The sequence below is a fragment of the Oncorhynchus keta genome, unplaced genomic scaffold (assembly GCF_023373465.1).
Source record: "Oncorhynchus keta strain PuntledgeMale-10-30-2019 unplaced genomic scaffold, Oket_V2 Un_contig_3773_pilon_pilon, whole genome shotgun sequence".
Classification (NCBI taxonomy): Eukaryota; Metazoa; Chordata; class Actinopteri; order Salmoniformes; family Salmonidae; genus Oncorhynchus; species Oncorhynchus keta.
This window is the reverse complement of record NW_026287423.1, coordinates 30001-55000: the sequence shown is the minus strand read 5'-3', so window position 1 is coordinate 55000 and position 25000 is coordinate 30001. Positions and strand designations below refer to the sequence as shown.

The window sequence follows — 25000 nt, the reverse complement described above, 5'->3', positions numbered from 1 at the left end:
CAGGGTTGACTGTAACAGGGTTGACTGTACCAGGGTTGACTGTAACAGGGTTGACTGTAAACAGGGTTGACTGTGTCAGGGTTGACTGTAACAGGTTTGACTGTAAACAGGGTTGACTGTAACAGGGTTGACTGTAACAGGGTTGACTGTAACAGGGTTGACTGTAAACAGGGTTGACTGTGTCAGGGTTGACTGTAACAGGTTTGACTGTAAACAGGGTTGACTGTAACAGGGTTGACTGTAACAGGGTTGACTGTAACAGGGTTGACTGTAACAGGGTTGACTGTAAACAGGGTTGACTGTAACAGGGTTGACTGTAACAGGGTTGACTGTAACAGGGTTAACTGTAAACAGGGTTGACTGTAACAGGGTTGACTGTAACAGGGTTGACTGTAAACAGGGTTGACTGTAAACAGGGTTGACTGTAAACAGGGTTGACTGTAAACAGGGTTGACTGTAAACAGGGTTGACTGTGTCAGGGTTGACTGTAACAGGGTTGACCGTAAACAGGGTTGACTGTAAACAGGGTTGACTGTGTCAGGGTTGACTGTAACAGGGTTGACTGTAACAGGGTTGGTTGACTGTAACAGGGTTGACTGTAACAGGGTTGACTGTAACAGGGTTGACCGTAAACAGGGTTGACCGTAAACAGGGTTGACTGTGTCAGGGTTGACTGTAACAGGGTTGGCTGTAACAGGGTTGACTGTAACATGGTTGACTGTAAACAGGGTTGACTGTAACAGGGTTGACTGTGTCAGGATTGACTGTAACAGGGTTGACTGTAACAGGGTTGACTGTAACAGGGTTGACCGTAAACAGGGTTGACTGTGTCAGGGTTGACTGTAACAGGGTTGACCGTAAACAGGGTTGACTGTGTCAGGGTTGACTGTAACAGGGTTGACTGTAACAGGGTTGACTGTGTCAGGGTTGACTGTAACAGGGTTGACTGTAACAGGGTTGACTGTAACAGGGTTGACCGTAAACAGGGTTGACTGTGTCAGGGTTGACTGTAACAGGGTTGACTGTAACAGGGTTGACCGTAAACAGGGTTGACTGTAACAGGGTTGACTGTGTCAGGGTTGACTGTAACAGGGTTGACTGTAACAGGGTTGACCGTAAACAGGGTTGACTGTACCAGGGTTGACTGTAAACAGGGTTGACTGTGTCAGGGTTGACTGTAAACAGAGTTGACTGTAACAGGGTTGACTATCACAGGGTTGACTGTAACAGGGTTGACTGTAAACAGGGTTGACTGTGTCAGGGTTGACTGTACCAGGGTTGACTGTAAACAGGGTTGACTGTGTCAGGGTTGACTGTAACAGGGTTGACTGTAACAGGGTTGACTGTAAACAGGGTTGACTGTAAACAGGGTTGACTGTAACAGGGTTGACTGTAACAGGGTTGACTGTACCAGGGTTGACTGTGTCAGGGTTGACTGTAACAGGGTTGACTGTAACAGGGTTGACTGTAACAGGGTTGACTGTAACAGGGTTGACTGTAACAGGGTTGACTGTAAACAGGGTTGACTGTAACAGGGTTGACTGTAACAGGGTTGACTGTAAACAGGGTTGACTGTAAACAGGGTTGACTGTGTCAGGGTTGACTGTAAACAGGGTTGACTGTGTCAGGGTTGACTGTAACAGGGTTGACCGTAAACAGGGTTGACTGTAAACCGGGTTGACTGTAAACAGAGTTGACTGTAACAGGGTTGACTGTAAACAGGGTTGACTGTAACAGGGTTGACTGTAAACAGGGTTGACTGTAACAGGGTTGACTGTAAACAGGGTTGACTGTAACAGGGTTGACTGTAAACAGGGTTGACTGTAACAGGGTTGACTGTAAACAGGGTTGACTGTAACAGGGTTGACTGTAAACAGGGTTGACTGTAACAGGGTTGACTGTGTCAGGGTTGACTGTAACAGGGTTGACTGTAAACAGAGTTGACTGTAACAGGGTTGACTGTAAACAGGTTTGACTGTAACAGGGTTGACTGTGTCAGGGTTGACTGTAACAGGGTTGACTGTACCAGGGTTGACTGTGTCAGGGTTGACTGTGTTGGTAGAACATGCCTAGCCTGTCTCTATACATTATGTGTTGTTTGTAGAACATGCCTAGCCTGTCTCTATACATTATGTGTTGTTGGTAGAACATGCCTAGCCTGTCTCTATACATTATGTGTTATTGGTAGAACATGCCTAGCCTGTCTCTATACATTATGTGTTATTGGTAGAACATGCCTAGCCTGTCTCTATACATTATGTGTTATTGGTAGAACATGCCTAGCCTGTCTCTATACATTATGTGTTATTGGTAGAACATGCCTAGCCTGTCTCTATACATTATGTGTTATTGGTAGAACATGCCTAGCCTGTCTCTATACATTATGTGTTGTTGGTAGAACATGCCTAGCCTGTCTCTATACATTATGTGTTGTTAGTAGAACATGCCTAGCCTGTCTCTATACATTATGTGTTATTGGTAGAACATGCCTAGCCTGTCTCTATACATTATGTGTTATTGGTAGAACATGCCTAGCCTGTCTCTATACATTATGTGTTATTGGTAGAACATGCCTAGCCTGTCTCTATACATTATGTGTTGTTTGTAGAACATGCCTAGCCTGTCTCTATACATTATGTGTTATTGGTAGAACATGCCTAGCCTGTCTCTATACATTATGTGTTATTAGTAGAACATGCCTAGCCTGTCTCTATACATGATGTGTTGTTGGTAGAACATGCCTAGCCTGTCTCTATACATTATGTGTTATTGGTAGAACATGCCTAGCCTGTCTCTATACATTATGTGTTATTGGTAGAACATGCCTAGCCTGTCTCTATACATTATGTGTTATTGGTAGAACATGCCTAGCCTGTCTCTATACATTATGTGTTATTGGTATAACATGCCTAGCCTGTCTCTATACATTATGTGTTGTTTGTAGAACATGCCTAGCCTGTCTCTATACATTATGTGTTATTGGTAGAACATGCCTAGCCTGTCTCTATACATTATGTGTTATTAGTAGAACATGCCTAGCCTGTCTCTATACATGATGTGTTGTTGGTAGAACATGCCTAGCCTGTCTCTATACATTATGTGTTATTGGTAGAACATGCCTAGCCTGTCTCTATACATTATGTGTTATTGGTAGAACATGCCTAGCCTGTCTCTATACATTATGTGTTGTTAGTAGAACATGCCTAGCCTGTCTCTATACATTATGTGTTATTGGTAGAACATGCCTAGTCTGTCTCTATACATTATGTGTTGTTAGTAGAACATGCCTAGCCTGTCTCTATACATTATGTGTTATTGGTAGAACATGCCTAGCCTGTCTCTATACATTATGTGTTGTTAGTAGAACATGCCTAGCCTGTCTATCTACATTATGTGTTGTTAGTAGAACATGCCTAGCCTGTCTCTATACATTATGTGTTGTTGGTAGAACATGCCTAGCCTGTCTCTATACATTATGTGTTATTGGTAGAACATGCCTAGCCTGTCTCTATACATTATGTGTTGTTGGTAGAACATGCCTAGCCTGTCTCTATACATTATGTGTTGTTAGTAGAACATGCCTAGCCTGTCTCTATACATTATGTGTTGTTGGTATAACATGCCTAGCCTGTCTCTATACATTATGTGTTGTTGGTAGAACATGCCTAGCCTGTCTCTATACATTATGTGTTATTGGTAGAACATGCCTAGCCTGTCTATCTACATTATGTGTTATTGGTAGAACATGCCTAGCCTGTCTCTATACATTATGTGTTGTTGGTAGAACATGCCTAGCCTGTCTATCTACATTATGTGTTATTGGTAGAACATGCCTAGCCTGTCTCTATACATTATGTGTTATTGGTAGAACATGCCTAGCCTGTCTCTATACATTATGTGTTATTGGTAGAACATGCCTAGCCTGTCTCTATACATTATGTGTTGTTGGTAGAACATGCCTAGCCTGTCTCTATACATTATGTGTTGTTGGTAGAACATGCCTAGCCTGTCTATCTACATTATGTGTTATTGGTAGAACATGCCTAGCCTGTCTCTATACATTATGTGTTGTTGGTATAACATGCCTAGCCTGTCTCTATACATTATGTGTTATTGGTAGAACATGCCTAGCCTGTCTCTATACATTATGTGTTATTGGTAGAACATGCCTAGCCTGTCTCTATACATTATGTGTTGTTGGTAGAACATGCCTAGCCTGTCTATCTACATTATGTGTTATTGGTAGAACATGCCTAGCCTGTCTCTATACATTATGTGTTGTTGGTAGAACATGCCTAGCCTGTCTCTATACATTATGTGTTGTTAGTAGAACATGCCTAGCCTGTCTCTATACATTATGTGTTGTTAGTAGAACATGCCTAGCCTGTCTCTATACATTATGTGTTGTTGGTAGAACATGCCTAGCCTGTCTCTATACATTATGTGTTATTGGTAGAACATGCCTAGCCTGTCTCTATACATTATGTGTTATTGGTAGAACATGCCTAGCCTGTCTCTATACATTATGTGTTATTGGTATAACATGCCTAGCCTGTCTCTATACATTATGTGTTGTTGGTAGAACATGCCTAGCCTGTCTCTATACATTATGTGTTATTGGTAGAACATGCCTAGCCTGTCTCTATACATTATGTGTTGTTGGTATAACATGCCTAGCCTGTCTCTATACATTATGTGTTGTTGGTAGAACATGCCTAGCCTGTCTCTATACATTATGTGTTGTTAGTAGAACATGCCTAGCCTGTCTATCTACATTATGTGTTGTTGGTAGAACATGCCTAGCCTGTCTCTATACATTATGTGTTGTTGGTAGAACATGCCTAGCCTGTCTCTATACATTATGTGTTGTTGGTAGAACATGCCTAGTCTGTCTCTATACATTATGTGTTGTTAGTAGAACATGCCTAGCCTGTCTCTATACATTATGTGTTGTTGGTAGAACATGCCTAGCCTGTCTCTATACATTATGTGTTGTTGGTAGAACATGCCTAGCCTGTCTCTATACATTATGTGTTGTTGGTAGAACATGCCTAGCCTGTCTCTATACATTATGTGTTGTTGGTAGAACATGCCTAGCCTGTCTCTATACATTATGTGTTATTGGTAGAACATGCCTAGCCTGTCTCTATACATTATGTGTTGTTGGTAGAACATGCCTAGCCTGTCTCTATACATTATGTGTTATTGGTAGAACATGCCTAGCCTGTCTCTATACATTATGTGTTGTTGGTAGAACATGCCTAGCCTGTCTCTATACATTATGTGTTATTGGTAGAACATGCCTAGCCTGTCTCTATACATTATGTGTTGTTGGTAGAACATGCCTAGCCTGTCTCTATACATTATGTGTTGTTGGTAGAACATGCCTAGCCTGTCTCTATACATTATGTGTTATTGGTAGAACATGCCTAGCCTGTCTCTATACATTATGTGTTGTTGGTAGAACATGCCTAGCCTGTCTCTATACATTATGTGTTGTTGGTAGAACATGCCTAGCCTGTCTCTATACATTATGTGTTGTTGGTAGAACATGCCTAGTCTGTCTCTATACATTATGTGTTGTTGGTAGAACATGCCTAGCCTGTCTCTATACATTATGTGTTGTTGGTAGAACATGCCTAGCCTGTCTCTATACATTATGTGTTGTTAGTAGAACATGCCTAGCCTGTCTCTATACATTATGTGTTGTTGGTAGAACATGCCTAGCCTGTCTCTATACATTATGTGTTGTTGGTATAACATGCCTAGCCTGTCTCTATACATTATGTGTTGTTGGTAGAACATGCCTGTCTCTATACATTATGTGTTATTGGTAGAACATGCCTAGCCTGTCTCTATACATTATGTGTTGTTAGTAGAACATGCCTAGCCTGTCTCTATACATTATGTGTTGTTGGTAGAACATGCCTAGTCTGTCTCTATACATTATGTGTTGTTGGTAGAACATGCCTAGCCTGTCTCTATACATTATGTGTTGTTGGTAGAACATGCCTAGCCTGTCTCTATACATTATGTGTTGTTGGTAGAACATGCCTAGCCTGTCTCTATACATTATGTGTTATTGGTAGAACATGCCTAGTCTGTCTCTATACATTATGTGTTATTGGTAGAACATGCCTAGCCTGTCTCTATACATTATGTGTTATTGGTAGAACATGCCTAGTCTGTCTCTATACATTATGTGTTGTTGGTAGAACATGCCTAGCCTGTCTCTATACATTATGTGTTGTTGGTAGAACATGCCTAGTCTGTCTCTATACATTATGTGTTGTTGGTAGAACATGCCTAGCCTGTCTCTATACATTATGTGTTGTTAGTAGAACATGCCTAGCCTGTCTATCTACATTATGTGTTATTGGTAGAACATGCCTAGCCTGTCTCTATACATTATGTGTTGTTGGTAGAACATGCCTAGCCTGTCTATCTACATTATGTGTTATTGGTAGAACATGCCTAGCCTGTCTACATTATGTGTTGTTAGTAGAACATGCCTAGCCTGTCTCTATACATTATGTGTTGTTAGTAGAACATGCCTAGCCTGTCTCTATACATTATGTGTTATTGGTAGAACATGCCTAGCCTGTCTCTATACATTATGTGTTGTTGGTAGAACATGCCTAGCCTGTCTCTATACATTATGTGTTATTGGTAGAACATGCCTAGCCTGTCTCTATACATTATGTGTTATTGGTAGAACATGCCTAGCCTGTCTCTATACATTATGTGTTGTTAGTAGAACATGCCTAGCCTGTCTCTATACATTATGTGTTGTTGGTAGAACATGCCTAGCCTGTCTCTATACATTATGTGTTATTGGTAGAACATGCCTAGCCTGTCTCTATACATTATGTGTTGTTGGTAGAACATGCCTAGCCTGTCTCTATACATTATGTGTTATTGGTAGAACATGCCTAGCCTGTCTATCTACATTATGTGTTGTTAGTAGAACATGCCTAGCCTGTCTCTATACATTATGTGTTATTGGTAGAACATGCCTAGCCTGTCTCTATACATTATGTGTTGTTAGTAGAACATGCCTAGCCTGTCTCTATACATTATGTGTTGTTAGTAGAACATGCCTAGCCTGTCTCTATACATTATGTGTTGTTGGTAGAACATGCCTAGCCTGTCTATCTACATTATGTGTTGTTAGTAGAACATGCCTAGCCTGTCTCTATACATTATGTGTTGTTGGTAGAACATGCCTAGCCTGTCTCTATACATTATGTGTTATTGGTAGAACATGCCTAGCCTGTCTCTCTACATGATGTGTTGTTGGTAGAACATGCCTAGCCTGTCTCTATACATTATGTGTTGTTGGTAGAACATGCCTAGCCTGTCTCTATACATGATGTGTTATTGGTAGAACATGCCTAGCCTGTCTCTATACATTATGTGTTGTTGGTAGAACATGCCTAGTCTGTCTCTATACATTATGTGTTGTTGGTAGAACATGCCTAGCCTGTCTCTATACATTATGTGTTGTTAGTAGAACATGCCTAGCCTGTCTCTATACATTATGTGTTGTTGGTAGAACATGCCTGTCTCTATACATTATGTGTTGTTGGTAGAACATGCCTAGCCTGTCTCTATACATTATGTGTTGTTGGTAGAACATGCCTAGCCTGTCTCTATACATTATGTGTTATTGGTAGAACATGCCTAGCCTGTCTCTATACATTATGTGTTATTGGTAGAACATGCCTAGCCTGTCTCTATACATTATGTGTTATTGGTAGAACATGCCTAGCCTGTCTATCTACATTATGTGTTGTTGGTAGAACATGCCTAGCCTGTCTCTATACATTATGTGTTGTTGGTAGAACATGCCTAGCCTGTCTATCTACATTATGTGTTGTTAGTATAACATGCCTAGCCTGTCTATATACATTATGTGTTGTTGGTAGAACATGCCTAGCCTGTCTATCTACATTATGTGTTGTTGGTAGAACATGCCTAGCCTGTCTATCTACATTATGTGTTGTTAGTATAACATGCCTAGCCTGTCTATATACATTATGTGTTGTTAGTAGAACATGCCTAGCCTGTCTATATACATTATGTGTTGTTGGTAGAACATGCCTAGCCTGTCTATCTACATTATGTGTTGTTGGTAGAACATGCCTAGCCTGTCTCTATACATTATGTGTTGTTAGTATAACATGCCTAGCCTGTCTATATACATTATGTGTTGTTAGTAGAACATGCCTAGCCTGTCTCTATACATTATGTGTTGTTAGTAGAACATGCCTAGCCTGTCTCTATACATTATGTGTTGTTGGTAGAACATGCCTAGCCTGTCTCTATACATTATGTGTTGTTGGTAGAACATGCCTAGCCTGTCTATATACATTATGTGTTGTTAGTATAACATGCCTAGCCTGTCTATATACATTATGTGTTGTTAGTAGAACATGCCTAGCCTGTCTCTATACATTATGTGTTGTTAGTAGAACATGCCTAGCCTGTCTCTATACATTATGTGTTGTTGGTAGAACATGCCTAGCCTGTCTCTATACATTATGTGTTGTTGGTAGAACATGCCTAGCCTGTCTCTATACATTATGTGTTGTTGGTAGAACATGCCTAGCCTGTCTATCTACATTATGTGTTGTTGGTAGAACATGCCTAGCCTGTCTATCTACATTATGTGTTGTTAGTATAACATGCCTAGCCTGTCTATATACATGATGTGTTGTTAGTAGAACATGCCTAGCCTGTCTCTATACATTATGTGTTGTTAGTAGAACATGCCTAGCCTGTCTCTATACATTATGTGTTGTTGGTAGAACATGCCTAGCCTGTCTCTATACATTATGTGTTGTTGGTAGAACATGCCTAGCCTGTCTCTATACATTATGTGTTGTTAGTAGAACATGCCTAGCCTGTCTATCTACATTATGTGTTGTTAGTAGAACATGCCTAGCCTGTCTATCTACATTATGTGTTATTGGTAGAACATGCCTAGCCTGTCTCTATACATTATGTGTTGTTAGTAGAACATGCCTAGCCTGTCTCTATACATTATGTGTTATTGGTAGAACATGCCTAGCCTGTCTCTATACATTATGTGTTATTGGTAGAACATGCCTAGCCTGTCTCTATACATTATTTGTTGTTAGTAGAACATGCCTAGCCTGTCTCTATACATTATGTGTTGTTGGTAGAACATGCCTAGCCTGTCTCTATACATTATGTGTTGTTAGTAGAACATGCCTAGCCTGTCTCTATACATTATGTGTTGTTAGTAGAACATGCCTAGCCTGTCTCTATACATTATGTGTTGTTGGTAGAACATGCCTAGCCTGTCTCTCTACATTATGTGTTGTTAGTAGAACATGCCTAGCCTGTCTCTATACATTATGTGTTATTGGTAGAACATGCCTAGCCTGTCTCTCTACATTATGTGTTGTTGGTAGAACATGCCTAGCCTGTCTCTATACATTATGTGTTGTTAGTAGAACATGCCTAGCCTGTCTCTATACATTATGTGTTGTTGGTAGAACATGCCTAGCCTGTCTCTATACATTATGTGTTGTTGGTAGAACATGCCTAGCCTGTCTCTATACATTATGTGTTGTTGGTAGAACATGCCTAGCCTGTCTCTCTACATTATGTGTTGTTGGTAGAACATGCCTAGCCTGTCTCTATACATTATGTGTTGTTGGTAGAACATGCCTAGCCTGTCTCTATACATTATGTGTTGTTGGTAGAACATGCCTAGCCTGTCTCTATACATTATGTGTTGTTAGTAGAACATGCCTAGCCTGTCTCTATACATTATGTGTTGTTAGTAGAACATGCCTAGCCTGTCTCTATACATTATGTGTTATTGGTAGAACATGCCTAGCCTGTCTCTATACATTATGTGTTATTGGTAGAACATGCCTAGCCTGTCTCTATACATTATGTGTTGTTAGTAGAACATGCCTAGCCTGTCTCTATACATTATGTGTTGTTAGTAGAACATGCCTAGCCTGTCTATCTACATTATGTGTTGTTAGTAGAACATGCCTAGCCTGTCTCTATACATTATGTGTTGTTAGTAGAACATGCCTAGCCTGTCTCTATACATTATGTGTTATTGGTAGAACATGCCTAGCCTGTCTCTATACATTATGTGTTGTTGGTAGAACATGCCTAGCCTGTCTCTATACATTATGTGTTGTTAGTAGAACATGCCTAGCCTGTCTCTATACATTATGTGTTGTTGGTATAACATGCCTAGCCTGTCTATCTACATTATGTGTTATTGGTAGAACATGCCTAGCCTGTCTCTATACATTATGTGTTGTTGGTATAACATGCCTAGCCTGTCTCTATACATTATGTGTTATTGGTAGAACATGCCTAGCCTGTCTCTATACATTATGTGTTGTTGGTATAACATGCCTAGCCTGTCTCTATACATTATGTGTTATTGGTAGAACATGCCTAGCCTGTCTCTATACATTATGTGTTATTGGTAGAACATGCCTAGCCTGTCTCTATACATTATGTGTTGTTGGTAGAACATGCCTAGCCTGTCTCTATACATTATGTGTTGTTAGTAGAACATGCCTAGCCTGTCTCTATACATTATGTGTTGTTGGTAGAACATGCCTAGCCTGTCTCTATACATTATGTGTTATTGGTAGAACATGCCTAGCCTGTCTCTATACATTATGTGTTATTGGTAGAACATGCCTAGCCTGTCTCTATACATTATGTGTTATTGGTAGAACATGCCTAGCCTGTCTCTATACATTATGTGTTATTGGTAGAACATGCCTAGCCTGTCTCTATACATTATGTGTTATTGGTAGAACATGCCTAGCCTGTCTCTATACATTATGTGTTATTGGTAGAACATGCCTAGCCTGTCTCTATACATTATGTGTTATTGGTAGAACATGCCTAGCCTGTCTCTATACATTATGTGTTATTGGTAGAACATGCCTAGCCTGTCTCTATACATTATGTGTTATTGGTAGAACATGCCTAGCCTGTCTCTATACATTATGTGTTATTGGTAGAACATGCCTAGCCTGTCTCTATACATTATGTGTTGTTGGTAGAACATGCCTAGCCTGTCTCTATACATTATGTGTTGTTAGTAGAACATGCCTAGCCTGTCTCTATACATTATGTGTTGTTAGTAGAACATGCCTAGCCTGTCTATCTACATTATGTGTTATTGGTAGAACATGCCTAGCCTGTCTCTATACATTATGTGTTGTTGGTAGAACATGCCTAGCCTGTCTCTATACATTATGTGTTATTGGTAGAACATGCCTAGCCTGTCTCTATACATTATGTGTTATTGGTAGAACATGCCTAGCCTGTCTCTATACATTATGTGTTATTGGTAGAACATGCCTAGCCTGTCTCTATACATTATGTGTTGTTAGTAGAACATGCCTAGCCTGTCTCTATACATTATGTGTTATTGGTAGAACATGCCTAGCCTGTCTCTATACATTATGTGTTATTGGTAGAACATGCCTAGCCTGTCTCTATACATTATGTGTTATTGGTAGAACATGCCTAGCCTGTCTCTATACATTATGTGTTGTTGGTAGAACATGCCTAGCCTGTCTCTATACATTATGTGTTGTTGGTAGAACATGCCTAGCCTGTCTCTATACATTATGTGTTATTGGTAGAACATGCCTAGCCTGTCTCTATACATTATGTGTTATTGGTAGAACATGCCTAGCCTGTCTCTATACATTATGTGTTATTGGTAGAACATGCCTAGCCTGTCTCTATACATTATGTGTTATTGGTAGAACATGCCTAGCCTGTCTCTATACATTATGTGTTATTGGTAGAACATGCCTAGCCTGTCTCTATACATTATGTGTTATTGGTAGAACATGCCTAGCCTGTCTCTATACATTATGTGTTGTTGGTAGAACATGCCTAGCCTGTCTCTATACATTATGTGTTATTGGTAGAACATGCCTAGCCTGTCTCTATACATTATGTGTTATTGGTAGAACATGCCTAGCCTGTCTCTATACATTATGTGTTGTTGGTAGAACATGCCTAGCCTGTCTATCTACATTATGTGTTATTGGTAGAACATGCCTAGCCTGTCTCTATACATTATGTGTTATTGGTAGAACATGCCTAGCCTGTCTCTATACATTATGTGTTATTGGTAGAACATGCCTAGTCTGTCTCTATACATTATGTGTTGTTGGTAGAACATGCCTAGCCTGTCTATCTACATTATGTGTTGTTAGTAGAACATGCCTAGCCTGTCTCTATACATTATGTGTTATTGGTAGAACATGCCTAGCCTGTCTCTATACATTATGTGTTGTTAGTAGAACATGCCTAGCCTGTCTCTATACATTATGTGTTGTTAGTAGAACATGCCTAGCCTGTCTATCTACATTATGTGTTGTTGGTAGAACATGCCTAGCCTGTCTCTATACATTATGTGTTGTTGGTAGAACATGCCTAGCCTGTCTATCTACATTATGTGTTATTGGTAGAACATGCCTAGCCTGTCTCTATACATTATGTGTTGTTAGTAGAACATGCCTAGCCTGTCTATATACATTATGTGTTGTTAGTAGAACATGCCTAGCCTGTCTCTATACATTATGTGTTGTTGGTAGAACATGCCTAGCCTGTCTCTATACATTATGTGTTATTGGTAGAACATGCCTAGCCTGTCTCTATACATTATGTGTTGTTAGTAGAACATGCCTAGCCTGTCTCTATACATTATGTGTTGTTGGTAGAACATGCCTAGCCTGTCTCTATACATTATGTGTTATTGGTAGAACATGCCTAGCCTGTCTCTATACATTATGTGTTATTGGTAGAACATGCCTAGCCTGTCTCTATACATTATGTGTTGTTAGTAGAACATGCCTAGCCTGTCTCTATACATTATGTGTTGTTAGTAGAACATGCCTAGCCTGTCTCTATACATTATGTGTTGTTGGTAGAACATGCCTAGCCTGTCTCTATACATTATGTGTTATTGGTAGAACATGCCTAGCCTGTCTCTATACATTATGTGTTGTTGGTAGAACATGCCTAGCCTGTCTCTATACATTATGTGTTATTGGTAGAACATGCCTAGCCTGTCTCTATACATTATGTGTTGTTGGTAGAACATGCCTAGCCTGTCTATCTACATGATGTGTTGTTAGTAGAACATGCCTAGCCTGTCTCTATACATTATGTGTTATTGGTAGAACATGCCTAGCCTGTCTCTATACATTATGTGTTGTTGGTAGAACATGCCTAGCCTGTCTCTATACATGATGTGTTATTGGTAGAACATGCCTAGCCTGTCTCTATACATTATGTGTTGTTGGTAGAACATGCCTAGTCTGTCTCTATACATTATGTGTTGTTAGTAGAACATGCCTAGCCTGTCTCTATACATTATGTGTTGTTAGTAGAACATGCCTAGCCTGTCTCTATACATTATGTGTTGTTAGTAGAACATGCCTAGCCTGTCTCTATACATTATGTGTTATTAGTAGAACATGCCTAGCCTGTCTCTATACATTATGTGTTGTTGGTAGAACATGCCTAGCCTGTCTATCTACATGATGTGTTGTTAGTAGAACATGCCTAGCCTGTCTCTATACATTATGTGTTATTGGTAGAACATGCCTAGCCTGTCTATCTACATGATGTGTTGTTAGTAGAACATGCCTAGCCTGTCTCTATACATTATGTGTTATTGGTAGAACATGCCTAGCCTGTCTCTATACATTATGTGTTGTTGGTAGAACATGCCTAGCCTGTCTCTATACATTATGTGTTATTGGTAGAACATGCCTAGCCTGTCTCTATACATTATGTGTTATTGGTAGAACATGCCTAGCCTGTCTCTATACATTATGTGTTGTTGGTAGAACATGCCTAGCCTGTCTATCTACCTTATGTGTTGTTAGTAGAACATGCCTAGCCTGTCTCTATACATTATGTGTTGTTGGTAGAACATGCCTAGCCTGTCTCTATACATTATGTGTTGTTAGTAGAACATGCCTAGCCTGTCTCTATACATTATGTGTTGTTAGTAGAACATGCCTAGCCTGTCTCTATACATTATGTGTTATTGGTAGAACATGCCTAGCCTGTCTCTATACATTATGTGTTATTGGTAGAACATGCCTAGCCTGTCTATCTACATTATGTGTTATTGGTAGAACATGCCTAGCCTGTCTCTATACATTATGTGTTGTTGGTAGAACATGCCTAGCCTGTCTCTATACATTATGTGTTATTGGTAGAACATGCCTAGCCTGTCTATCTACATTATGTGTTATTGGTAGAACATGCCTAGCCTGTCTCTATACATTATGTGTTGTTAGTAGAACATGCCTAGCCTGTCTCTATACATTATGTGTTGTTAGTAGAACATGCCTAGCCTGTCTCTATACATTATGTGTTGTTAGTAGAACATGCCTAGCCTGTCTCTATACATTATGTGTTGTTAGTAGAACATGCCTAGCCTGTCTCTATACATTATGTGTTGTTGGTAGAACATGCCTAGCCTGTCTCTATACATTATGTGTTGTTAGTAGAACATGCCTAGCCTGTCTCTATACATTATGTGTTGTTGGTAGAACATGCCTAGTCTGTCTCTATACATTATGTGTTATTGGTAGAACATGCCTAGTCTGTCTCTATACATTATGTGTTGTTGGTAGAACATGCCTAGCCTGTCTATCTACATTATGTGTTATTGGTAGAACATGCCTAGCCTGTCTATCTACATTATGTGTTATTGGTAGAACATGCCTAGTCTGTCTCTATACATTATGTGTTGTTGGTAGAACATGCCTAGCCTGTCTCTATACATTATGTGTTATTGGTAGAACATGCCTAGCCTGTCTATCTACATTATGTGTTATTGGTAGAACATGCCTAGCCTGTCTCTATACATTATGTGTTGTTAGTAGAACATGCCTAGCCTGTCTCTATACATTATGTGTTGTTAGTAGAACATGCCTAGCCTGTCTCTATACATTATGTGTTGTTGGTAGAACATGCCTAGCCTGTCTCTATACATTATGTGTTATTGGTAGAACATGCCTAGCCTGTCTCTATACATTATGTGTTGTTGGTAGAACATGCCTAGCCTGTCTCTATACATTATGTGTTATTGGTAGAACATGCCTAGCCTGTCTCTATACATTATGTGTTGTTGGTAGAACATGCCTAGCCTGTCTCTATACATTATGTGTTGTTGGTAGAACATGCCTAGCCTGTCTCTATACATTATGTGTTGTTGGTAGAACATGCCTAGCCTGTCTCTATACATTATGTGTTATTGGTAGAACATGCCTAGCCTGTCTCTATACATTATGTGTTGTTGGTAGAACATGCCTAGCCTGTCTCTATACATTATGTGTTATTGGTAGAACATGCCTAGCCTGTCTCTATACATTATGTGTTATTGGTAGAACATGCCTAGCCTGTCTATCTACATTATGTGTTATTGGTAGAACATGCCTAGCCTGTCTCTATACATTATGTGTTGTTGGTAGAACATGCCTAGCCTGTCTCTACATATGTGTTATTGGTAGAACATTATGTGTTATTGTGTAGAACATGCCTAGCCTGTCTCTATACATTATGTGTTATTGGTAGAACATGCCTAGCCTGTCTCTATACATTATGTGTTGTTAGTAGAACATGCCTAGCCTGTCTCTATACATTATGTGTTGTTAGTAGAACATGCCTAGCCTGTCTCTATACATTATGTGTTGTTAGTAGAACATGCCTAGCCTGTCTCTATACATTATGTGTTGTTAGTAGAACATGCCTAGCCTGTCTCTATACATTATGTGTTGTTAGTAGAACATGCCTAGCCTGTCTCTATACATTATGTGTTGTTAGTAGAACATGCCTAGCCTGTCTCTATACATTATGTGTTGTTGGTAGAACATGCCTAGTCTGTCTCTATACATTATGTGTTATTGGTAGAACATGCCTAGTCTGTCTCTATACATTATGTGTTGTTGGTAGAACATGCCTAGCCTGTCTATCTACATTATGTGTTATTGGTAGAACATGCCTAGCCTGTCTATCTACATTATGTGTTATTGGTAGAACATGCCTAGTCTGTCTCTATACATTATGTGTTGTTGGTAGAACATGCCTAGCCTGTCTCTATACATTATGTGTTATTGGTAGAACATGCCTAGCCTGTCTATCTACATTATGTGTTATTGGTAGAACATGCCTAGCCTGTCTCTATACATTATGTGTTGTTAGTAGAACATGCCTAGCCTGTCTCTATACATTATGTGTTGTTAGTAGAACATGCCTAGCCTGTCTCTATACATTATGTGTTGTTGGTAGAACATGCCTAGCCTGTCTCTATACATTATGTGTTATTGGTAGAACATGCCTAGCCTGTCTCTATACATTATGTGTTGTTGGTAGAACATGCCTAGCCTGTCTCTATACATTATGTGTTATTGGTAGAACATGCCTAGCCTGTCTCTATACATTATGTGTTGTTGGTAGAACATGCCTAGCCTGTCTCTATACATTATGTGTTGTTGGTAGAACATGCCTAGCCTGTCTCTATACATTATGTGTTGTTGGTAGAACATGCCTAGCCTGTCTCTATACATTATGTGTTATTGGTAGAACATGCCTAGCCTGTCTCTATACATTATGTGTTGTTGGTAGAACATGCCTAGCCTGTCTCTATACATTATGTGTTATTGGTAGAACATGCCTAGCCTGTCTCTATACATTATGTGTTATTGGTAGAACATGCCTAGCCTGTCTCTATACATTATGTGTTGTTAGTAGAACATGCCTAGCCTGTCTCTCTACATTATGTGTTGTTAGTAGAACATGCCTAGCCTGTCTCTATACATTATGTGTTGTTAGTAGAACATGCCTAGCCTGTCTCTATACATTATGTGTTGTTAGTAGAACATGCCTAGCCTGTCTCTATACATTATGTGTTGTTGGTAGAACATGCCTAGCCTGTCTCTATACATTATGTGTTATTGGTAGAACATGCCTAGCCTGTCTCTATACATTATGTGTTGTTAGTAGAACATGCCTAGCCTGTCTCTATACATTATGTGTTGTTAGTAGAACATGCCTAGCCTGTCTCTATACATTATGTGTTGTTAGTAGAACATGCCTAGCCTGTCTCTATACATTATGTGTTGTTGGTAGAACATGCCTAGCCTGTCTCTATACATTATGTGTTGTTAGTAGAACATGCCTAGCCTGTCTCTATACATTATGTGTTATTAGTATAACATGCCTAGCCTGTCTCTATACATTATGTGTTGTTAGTAGAACATGCCTAGCCTGTCTCTATACATTATGTGTTGTTGGTAGAACATGCCTAGCCTGTCTCTATACATTATGTGTTGTTAGTAGAACATGCCTAGCCTGTCTCTATACATTATGTGTTGTTGGTAGAACATGCCTAGCCTGTCTATCTACATTATGTGTTATTAGTAGAACATGCCTAGCCTGTCTATCTACATTATGTGTTATTGGTAGAACATGCCTAGCCTGTCTATCTACATTATGTGTTATTGGTAGAACATGCCTAGCCTGTCTCTATACATTATGTGTTATTAGTATAACATGCCTAGCCTGTCTCTATACATGATGTGTTATTGGTAGAACATGCCTAGCCTGTCTCTATACATTATGTGTTATTGGTAGAACATGCCTAGCCTGTCTATCTACATTATGTGTTATTGGTAGAACATGCCTAGCCTGTCTCTATACATTATGTGTTATTGGTAGAACATGCCTAGCCTGTCTCTATACATGATGTGTTGTTGGTAGAACATGCCTAGCCTGTCTCTATACATTATGTGTTATTGGTAGAACATGCCTAGCCTGTCTCTATACATTATGTGTTATTGGTAGAACATGCCTAGCCTGTCTCTATACATTATGTGTTGTTAGTAGAACATGCCTAGCCTGTCTCTATACATTATGTGTTATTGGTAGAACATGCCTAGCCTGTCTCTATACATTATGTGTTATTGGTAGAACATGCCTAGCCTGTCTCTATACATTATGTGTTATTGGTAGAACATGCCTAGCCTGTCTCTATACATTATGTGTTGTTGGTAGTGTTCCTGGGTTAGAGTACATGGTTAGTCACCTCTCTCTCTCTCTGTCCCAGTGTTCCTGGGTTAGAGTACATGGTTAGTCACCTCTCTCTCTCTCTGTCCCAGTGTTCCTGGGTTAGAGTACATGGTTAGTCACCTCTCTCTCTCTCTGTCCCAGTGTTCCTGGGTTAGAGTACATGGTTAGTCACCTCTCTCTCTCTCTGCCCCAGTGTTCCTGGGTTAGAGTACATGGTTAGTCACCTCTCTCTCTCTGTCCCAGTGTTCCTGGGTTAGAGTACATGGTTAGTCACCTCTCTCTCTCTCTGCCCCAGTGTTCCTGGGTTAGAGTACATGGTTAGTCACCTCTCTCTCTCTGTCCCAGTGTTCCTGGGTTAGAGTACATGGTTAGTCACCTCTCTCTCTCTCTGTCCCAGTGTTCCTGGGTTAGAGTACATGGTTAGTCACCTCTCTCTCTCTCTGTCCCAGTGTTCCTGGGTTAGAGTACATGGTTAGTCACCTCTCTCTCTCTCTGTCCCAGTGTTCCTGGGTTAGAGTACATGGTTAGTCACCTCTCTCTCTCTGTCCCAGTGTTCCTGGGTTAGAGTACATGGTTAGTCACCTCTCTCTCTCTGTCCCAGTGTTCCTGGGTTAGAGTACATGGTTAGTCACCTCTCTCTCTCTGTCCCAGTGTTCCTGGGTTAGAGTACATGGTTAGTCACCTCTCTCTCTCTCTGCCCCAGTGTTCCTGGGTTAGAGTACATGGTTAGTCACCTCTCTGTCTCTCTGCCCCAGTGTTCCTGGGTTAGAGTACATGGTTAGTCACCTCTCTCTCTCTGTCCCAGTGTTCCTGGGTTAGAGTACATGGTTAGTCACCTCTCTGTCTCTCTGTCCCAGTGTTCCTGGGTTAGAGTACATGGTTAGTCACCTCTCTCTCTCTCTGTCCCAGTGTTCCTGGGTTAGAGTACATGGTTAGTCACCTCTCTCTCTCTGTCCCAGTGTTCCTGGGTTAGAGTACATGGTTAGTCACCTCTCTCTCTCTCTGTCCCAGTGTTCCTGGGTTAGAGTACATGGTTAGTCACCTCTCTCTCTCTCTGTCCCAGTGTTCCTGACGTGGGTAAACTGTTCCAGCGTGCGCTGGGCCACCAGGATCCAGGACGTGTTCACGGTGGCCAAGCTTCTGGCTCTGGGACTCATCATAGCTGTGGGACTGGTGCAGATCTGCAGAGGTGAGGACACACACACACACACACACACACACACACACACACACACACACACACACACACACACACACACACACACACACACACACACACACACACACACACACACACACACACACACACACACACACACACACACACACACACACACACACACACACACACACACACACTCGTATGCAGGCAGGCACACACAGTTCCGTTGCCAAATCATTCTACATATCTGTATTATCAGTTTAACCTGGGTTAGAGTATCTTATCTGGGAACGGGGTTCTGCTAACGGGGCTCCAAATTCGAACAACAGAAATCTCTTAAATCTAATTTCTCAAACAAACAAGTATTAGGCACCATTTTAAAGATACAATTCTCGTTAATCCAGTCACAGTGTCTGATTTCAAAAATGCTTTACAGCGAAAGCTCCACAAACGATTATGTTAGGTCACCACCAAGTCACCGGAAAACACAGCCATTTTTCCAGCCAAAGAGAGGAGTCACAAAAAGCACAAATAGAGATAAAATGTATCACTAACCTTTGATAATCTTCATCGGAATGCACTCCCAGGAATCCCAGTTCCACAATAAATGTTTGATTTGTTCGATAAAGTTGATCATTTATGTCCATATACCTCCTTTTGTTGAGGTGTTTGGTAAACAAATCCAAACGCGCATGCAGGCCCAGCGGAAATGTCGGATGAAAAGTCAAAAAAGTTAGATTACTGGTCGTAGAAACATATCAAAATGAAGTATAGGTTCAATGTTTAGGATGTTTTTACCATAAATCTTCAATAATGTCCCAACCGGAGAATTCTTTTGTCTGTAGAAAAGCAATGGAACGCGAGCTAACTCTCTCATGACTGCGTGTCACGAGCCCGTGGCTCTCTGCCAGACACCTGACTCAATCCCCTCTCATTCCCCCCTCCTTCACAGTAGAAGCCTGAAACAAGGTTCTAAAGACTGTTGACATCTAGTGGAAGCCTTAGGAAGTGCAATATGACCCCTTAGACACTGTATATTGGATAATCACTTGAAAAACTACAAAAACACGCAGAGGTCTGAGACACACGGACAAAACACACAGAGGTCTGAGACACACGGACAAACACACAGAGGTCTGAGACACACGGACAAACACAGAGGTCTGAGACACACGGACAAACACACAGAGGTCTGAGACACACGGACACAAACACACAGAGGTCTGAGACACACGGACACAAACACACAGAGGTCTGAGACACACGGACAAACACACAGAGGTCTGAGACACACAGACAAACACACAGAGGTCTGAGACACACGGACAAACACACAGAGGTCTGAGACACACGGACAAACACACAGAGGTCTGAGTCACACGGACCAACACACAGAGGTCTGAGACACACGGACCAACACACAGAGGTCTGAGACACACGGACAAACACAGAGGTCTGAGACACACAGACAAACACACAGAGGTCTGAGACACACGGACAAACACACAGAGGTCTGAGTCACACGGACCAACACACAGAGGTCTGAGTCACACGGACCAACACACAGAGGTCTGAGTCACACGGACACAAGCACACAGAGGTCTGAGTCACACGGACCAACACACAGAGGTCTGAGACACACGGACAAAACACACAGAGGTCTGAGTCACACGGACCAACACACAGAGGTCTGAGTCACACGGACCAACACACAGAGGTCTGAGACACACGGACACAAACACACAGAGGTCTGAGACACACGGACAAACACACAGAGGTCTGAGACACACGGACAAACACACAGAGGTCTGAGACACACGGACAAACACACAGAGGTCTGAGACACACGGACAAACACACAGAGGTCTGAGTCACACGGACCAACACACAGAGGTCTGAGTCACACGGACAAACACACAGAGGTCTGAGACACATGGACAAAACACACAGAGGTCTGAGTCACACGGACAAACACAGAGGTCTGAGACACCGATGTAATTTTTCTGATAAACTAGAGTTAAACATTCTTGAAGCGTCCAGTTTTAACCCCAAAAGTCTCAGTGTCACAAACAAGAGTCGCTTTTGTTCTCACTTGCCAGCTGTCCTTATAATTGTCTCTGAGTCACAGGATAAATGTGAGTTTCAACTGCTTCTTTAGGATGCTCCTCACCATACTGATTACAGTCATTACCTTCAGGTCACATGACAGGAGTGAGTAAATGAATAGCCTCTGTTGCCACCTGGTGGACGTGTCTAGACACTACCACAGATAGAATAACGAGCCAGATATTTCACCGGATGTATAAATGTGAAGCTTTTTGTTGTTCGTTTCCATTCACGACCAAATATGGTGATGAGAGGAAGCCCAGTGGCTGACAGCGGGGGAAAGATGGTGTGAGATGTTATTCTGGCCGACATTCTGTACATTTTCTCATTTCTGATTAAACATTTGATCTCAATACCTTTTTTTTTTGTTTCCAAAACTCTAGTCTGTTATGAACAGAGTGGACTAAGTTTTGTAGACTTTACTCTTAGTCAAAAAATAAAAAAATTGAGTTCTTCAGAAAGAGCGAAAAAGGGCGAATAGGCGTTCCCTAACAGAAATATGCAAATATATGCTAGAATGCACCAATAGAATCTCGCTAACTCAGTGCTTGGCTCTGCCCATCTCCTTACTTGTTCTGCCCTCTATGATTCATTTATCTCCCATTGGAAACGACAGGCTGTGGTCTATCTTGGGTTAGTTATAAACATCTTTGACGCTACTGTCACAGAGACTCTTACTAAACCCCTGGTGTAGATGAAGGAGATGACTTACCAGGAGTCCAGGGGAGTTCAGCTGAGACCAGACCAGGCAGCTTATCAATGTTCAAATGGTTGACAAAACAATATTATACAACAGGCAGATCTGATCCTGTCTAAAAGACAACTAAAAGATAATCCAATATGAATCCTGCCACGCCAGGAGGCTTCTCTCAATCAGCGTCTCAGATCAATAATCACCTGGGAGTGATCTCACCCTTAACAACCCTTCCTCTGCTCCCTCCTGCTCCTGGCCTGGTGGCTGCTGCCCCGTAGAGGTGGGAGATTAAACTCCTGGCCTTGTGGCTGCTGCCCCGTAGAGGTGGGAGATTAAACTCCTGGCCTTGTGGCTGCTGCCCCGTAGAGGTGGGAGATTAAACTCCTGGCCTGGTGGCTGCTGGGAGATTCAACTCCTGGCCTGGTGGCTGCTGGGAGATTCAACTCCTGGCCTGGTGGCTGCTGGGAGATTAAACTCCTGGCCTTGTGGCTGCTGGGAGATTAAACTCCTGGCCTTGTGGCTGCTGGGAGATTCAACTCCTGGCCTGGTGGCTGCTTGGAGATTAAACTCCTGGCCTGTTGGCTGCTGGGCGATTCAACTCCTGGCCTGGTGGCTGCTGGGAGATTCAACTCCTGGCCTGGTGGCTGCTGGGAGATTCAACTCCTGGCCTGGTGGCTGCTGGGAGATTAAACTCCTGGCCTGGTGGCTGCTGGGAGATTCAACTCCTGGCCTGGTGGCTGCTGGGAGATTAAACTCCTGGCCTGGTGGCTGCTGGGAGATTAAACTCCTGGCCTGGTGGCTGCTGGGAGATTAAACTCCTGGCCTGTTGGCTGCTGGGAGATTCAACTCCTGGCCTGGTGGCTGCTGGGAGATTCAACTCCTGGCCTGGTGGCTGCTGGGAGATTCAAATCCTGGCCTGGTGGCTGCTGGGAGATTAAACTCCTGGCCTTGTGGCTGCTGGGAGATTAAACTCCTGGCCTGGTGGCTGCTGGGAGATTCAACTCCTGGCCTGGTGGCTGCTGGGAGATTAAACTCCTGGCCTTGTGGCTGCTGGGAGATTAAACTCCTGGCCTGGTGGCTGCTGGGATATTCAACTCCTGGCCTGGTGGCTGCAGGGAGATTCAACTCCTGGCCTGGTGGCTGCTGGGAGATTAAACTCCTGGCCTTGTGGCTGCTGGGAGATTAAACTCCTGGCCTGGTGGCTGCTGCCCCGTAGAGGTGGGAGATTAAACTCCTGGCCTGGTGGCTGCTGGGAGATTCAACTCCTGGCCTGGTGGCTGCTGGGAGATTAAACTCCTGGCCTTGTGGCTGCTGGGAGATTAAACTCCTGGCCTGGTGGCTGCTGCCCCGTAGAGGTGGGAGATGAAACTCCTGGCCTGGTGGCTGCTGGGAGATTCAACTCCTGGCCTGGTGGCTGCTGGGAGATTCAACTCCTGGCCTTGTGGCTGCTGGGAGATTAAACTCCTGGCCTGGTGGCTGCTGCCCCGTAGAGGTGGGAGTTGAAAAGGAGAAATTGACTGTCTAACTGTCTAGCTAGCCCTATCCCTATCACTATTATACAGTCACTGGGCCCTGGCCAGTTTGGGGAGGGTTAGAGGCAGGCGGAGAGAGGCAGGCGGAGAGAGGCAGGCAGAGAGAGGCAGGCGGAGAGAGGCAGGCGGAGAGAGGCAGGCAGAGAGGGGCAGACGGAGAGAGGCAGGTGGAGAGAGGCAGGCGGAGAGAGGGGCAGGCGGAGAGAGGCAGGCGGAGAGAGGCAGGCGGAGAGAGGCAGACGGAGAGAGGTAGGCGGAGAGAGGGGCAGGCGGAGAGAGGCAGGCGGAGAGAGGCAGGCAGAGAGAGGCAGGCGGAGAGAGGCAGGCGGAGAGAGGCAGGCGGAGAGAGGCAGGCGGAGAGAGGCAGACGGAGAGAGGCAGGAGAGAGGGGCAGACGGAGAGAGGCAGGCGGAGAGAGGCAGGCAGAGAGAGGCAGGCGGAGAGAGGCAGGCGGAGAGAGGCAGGCGGAGAGAGGCAGGCAGACGGAGAGGCAGGCAGAGAGAGGCAGGCAGAGAGAGGCAGGCGGAGAGAGGCAGGCGGAGAGAGGCAGGCGGAGAGAGGCAGGCGGAGAGAGGCAGGCGGAGAGAGGCAGGCGGAGAGAGGCAGGCGGAGAGAGGCAGGCGGAGAGAGGCAGGCAGAGAGAGGCAGGCGGAGAGAGGCAGACGGAGAGAGGCAGGCGGAGAGAGGCAGACGGAGAGAGGCAGGCAGAGAGAGGCAGGCAGAGAGAGGCAGGCAGAGAGAGGCAGGCGGAGAGAGCAGACGGAGAGAGGCAGGCGGAGAGGGGGGCAGACGGAGAGAGGCAGGCGGAGAGAGGCAGGCGGAGAGAGGCAGACGGAGAGAGGCAGACGGAGAAAGGCAGGCGGAGAGAGGCAGGCGGAGAGAGGCAGACGGAGAGAGGCAGGCGGAGAGAGGCAGGTGGAGAGAGGCAGGCGGAGAGAGGCAGACGGAGAGAGGCAGGCGGAGAGAGGCAGACGGAGAGAGGCAGACGGAGAGAGGCAGGCGGAGAGAGGCAGGCGGAGAGAGGCAGGCGGAGAGAGGCAGGCGGAGAGAGGCAGGCGGAGAGAGGCAGGCGGAGAGAGGCAGGCGGAGAGAGGCAGGCGGAGAGAGGCAGGCGGAGAGAGGCAGGCGGAGAGAGGCAGACGGAGAGAGGCAGGCGGAGAGAGGCAGACGGAGAGAGGCAGGCGGAGAGAGGCAGACGGAGAGAGGCAGGCGGAGAGAGGCAGACGGAGAGAGGCAGGCGGAGAGGGGCAGACAGAGAGAGGCAGGCAGAGAGAGGCAGGCGGAGAGAGGCAGACGGAGAGAGGCAGGCGGAGAGAGGCAGACGGAGAGAGGCAGGCAGAGATAGTTTAGCCTTGTTCACACTAGCAGTTTGAAGTGACT

The 25000-nt window shown here is 43.4% G+C and overlaps 1 protein-coding gene across 1 annotated transcript in view; it reads left to right on the top strand.

Moving 5' to 3' along the window:
* LOC127924182 (asc-type amino acid transporter 1-like) overlaps window positions 1–25000 on the top strand; it is a gene marked incomplete at its 3' end in the record, with an annotated part of 98511 nt that overhangs the window by 66291 nt on the left and 7220 nt on the right. The window contains exon 4 of the mRNA XM_052508637.1: window positions 19190–19315. Within this exon, the coding sequence (XP_052364597.1) occupies window positions 19190–19315 (126 nt within the window). The remainder of the gene's footprint in view (window positions 1–19189; window positions 19316–25000) is intronic.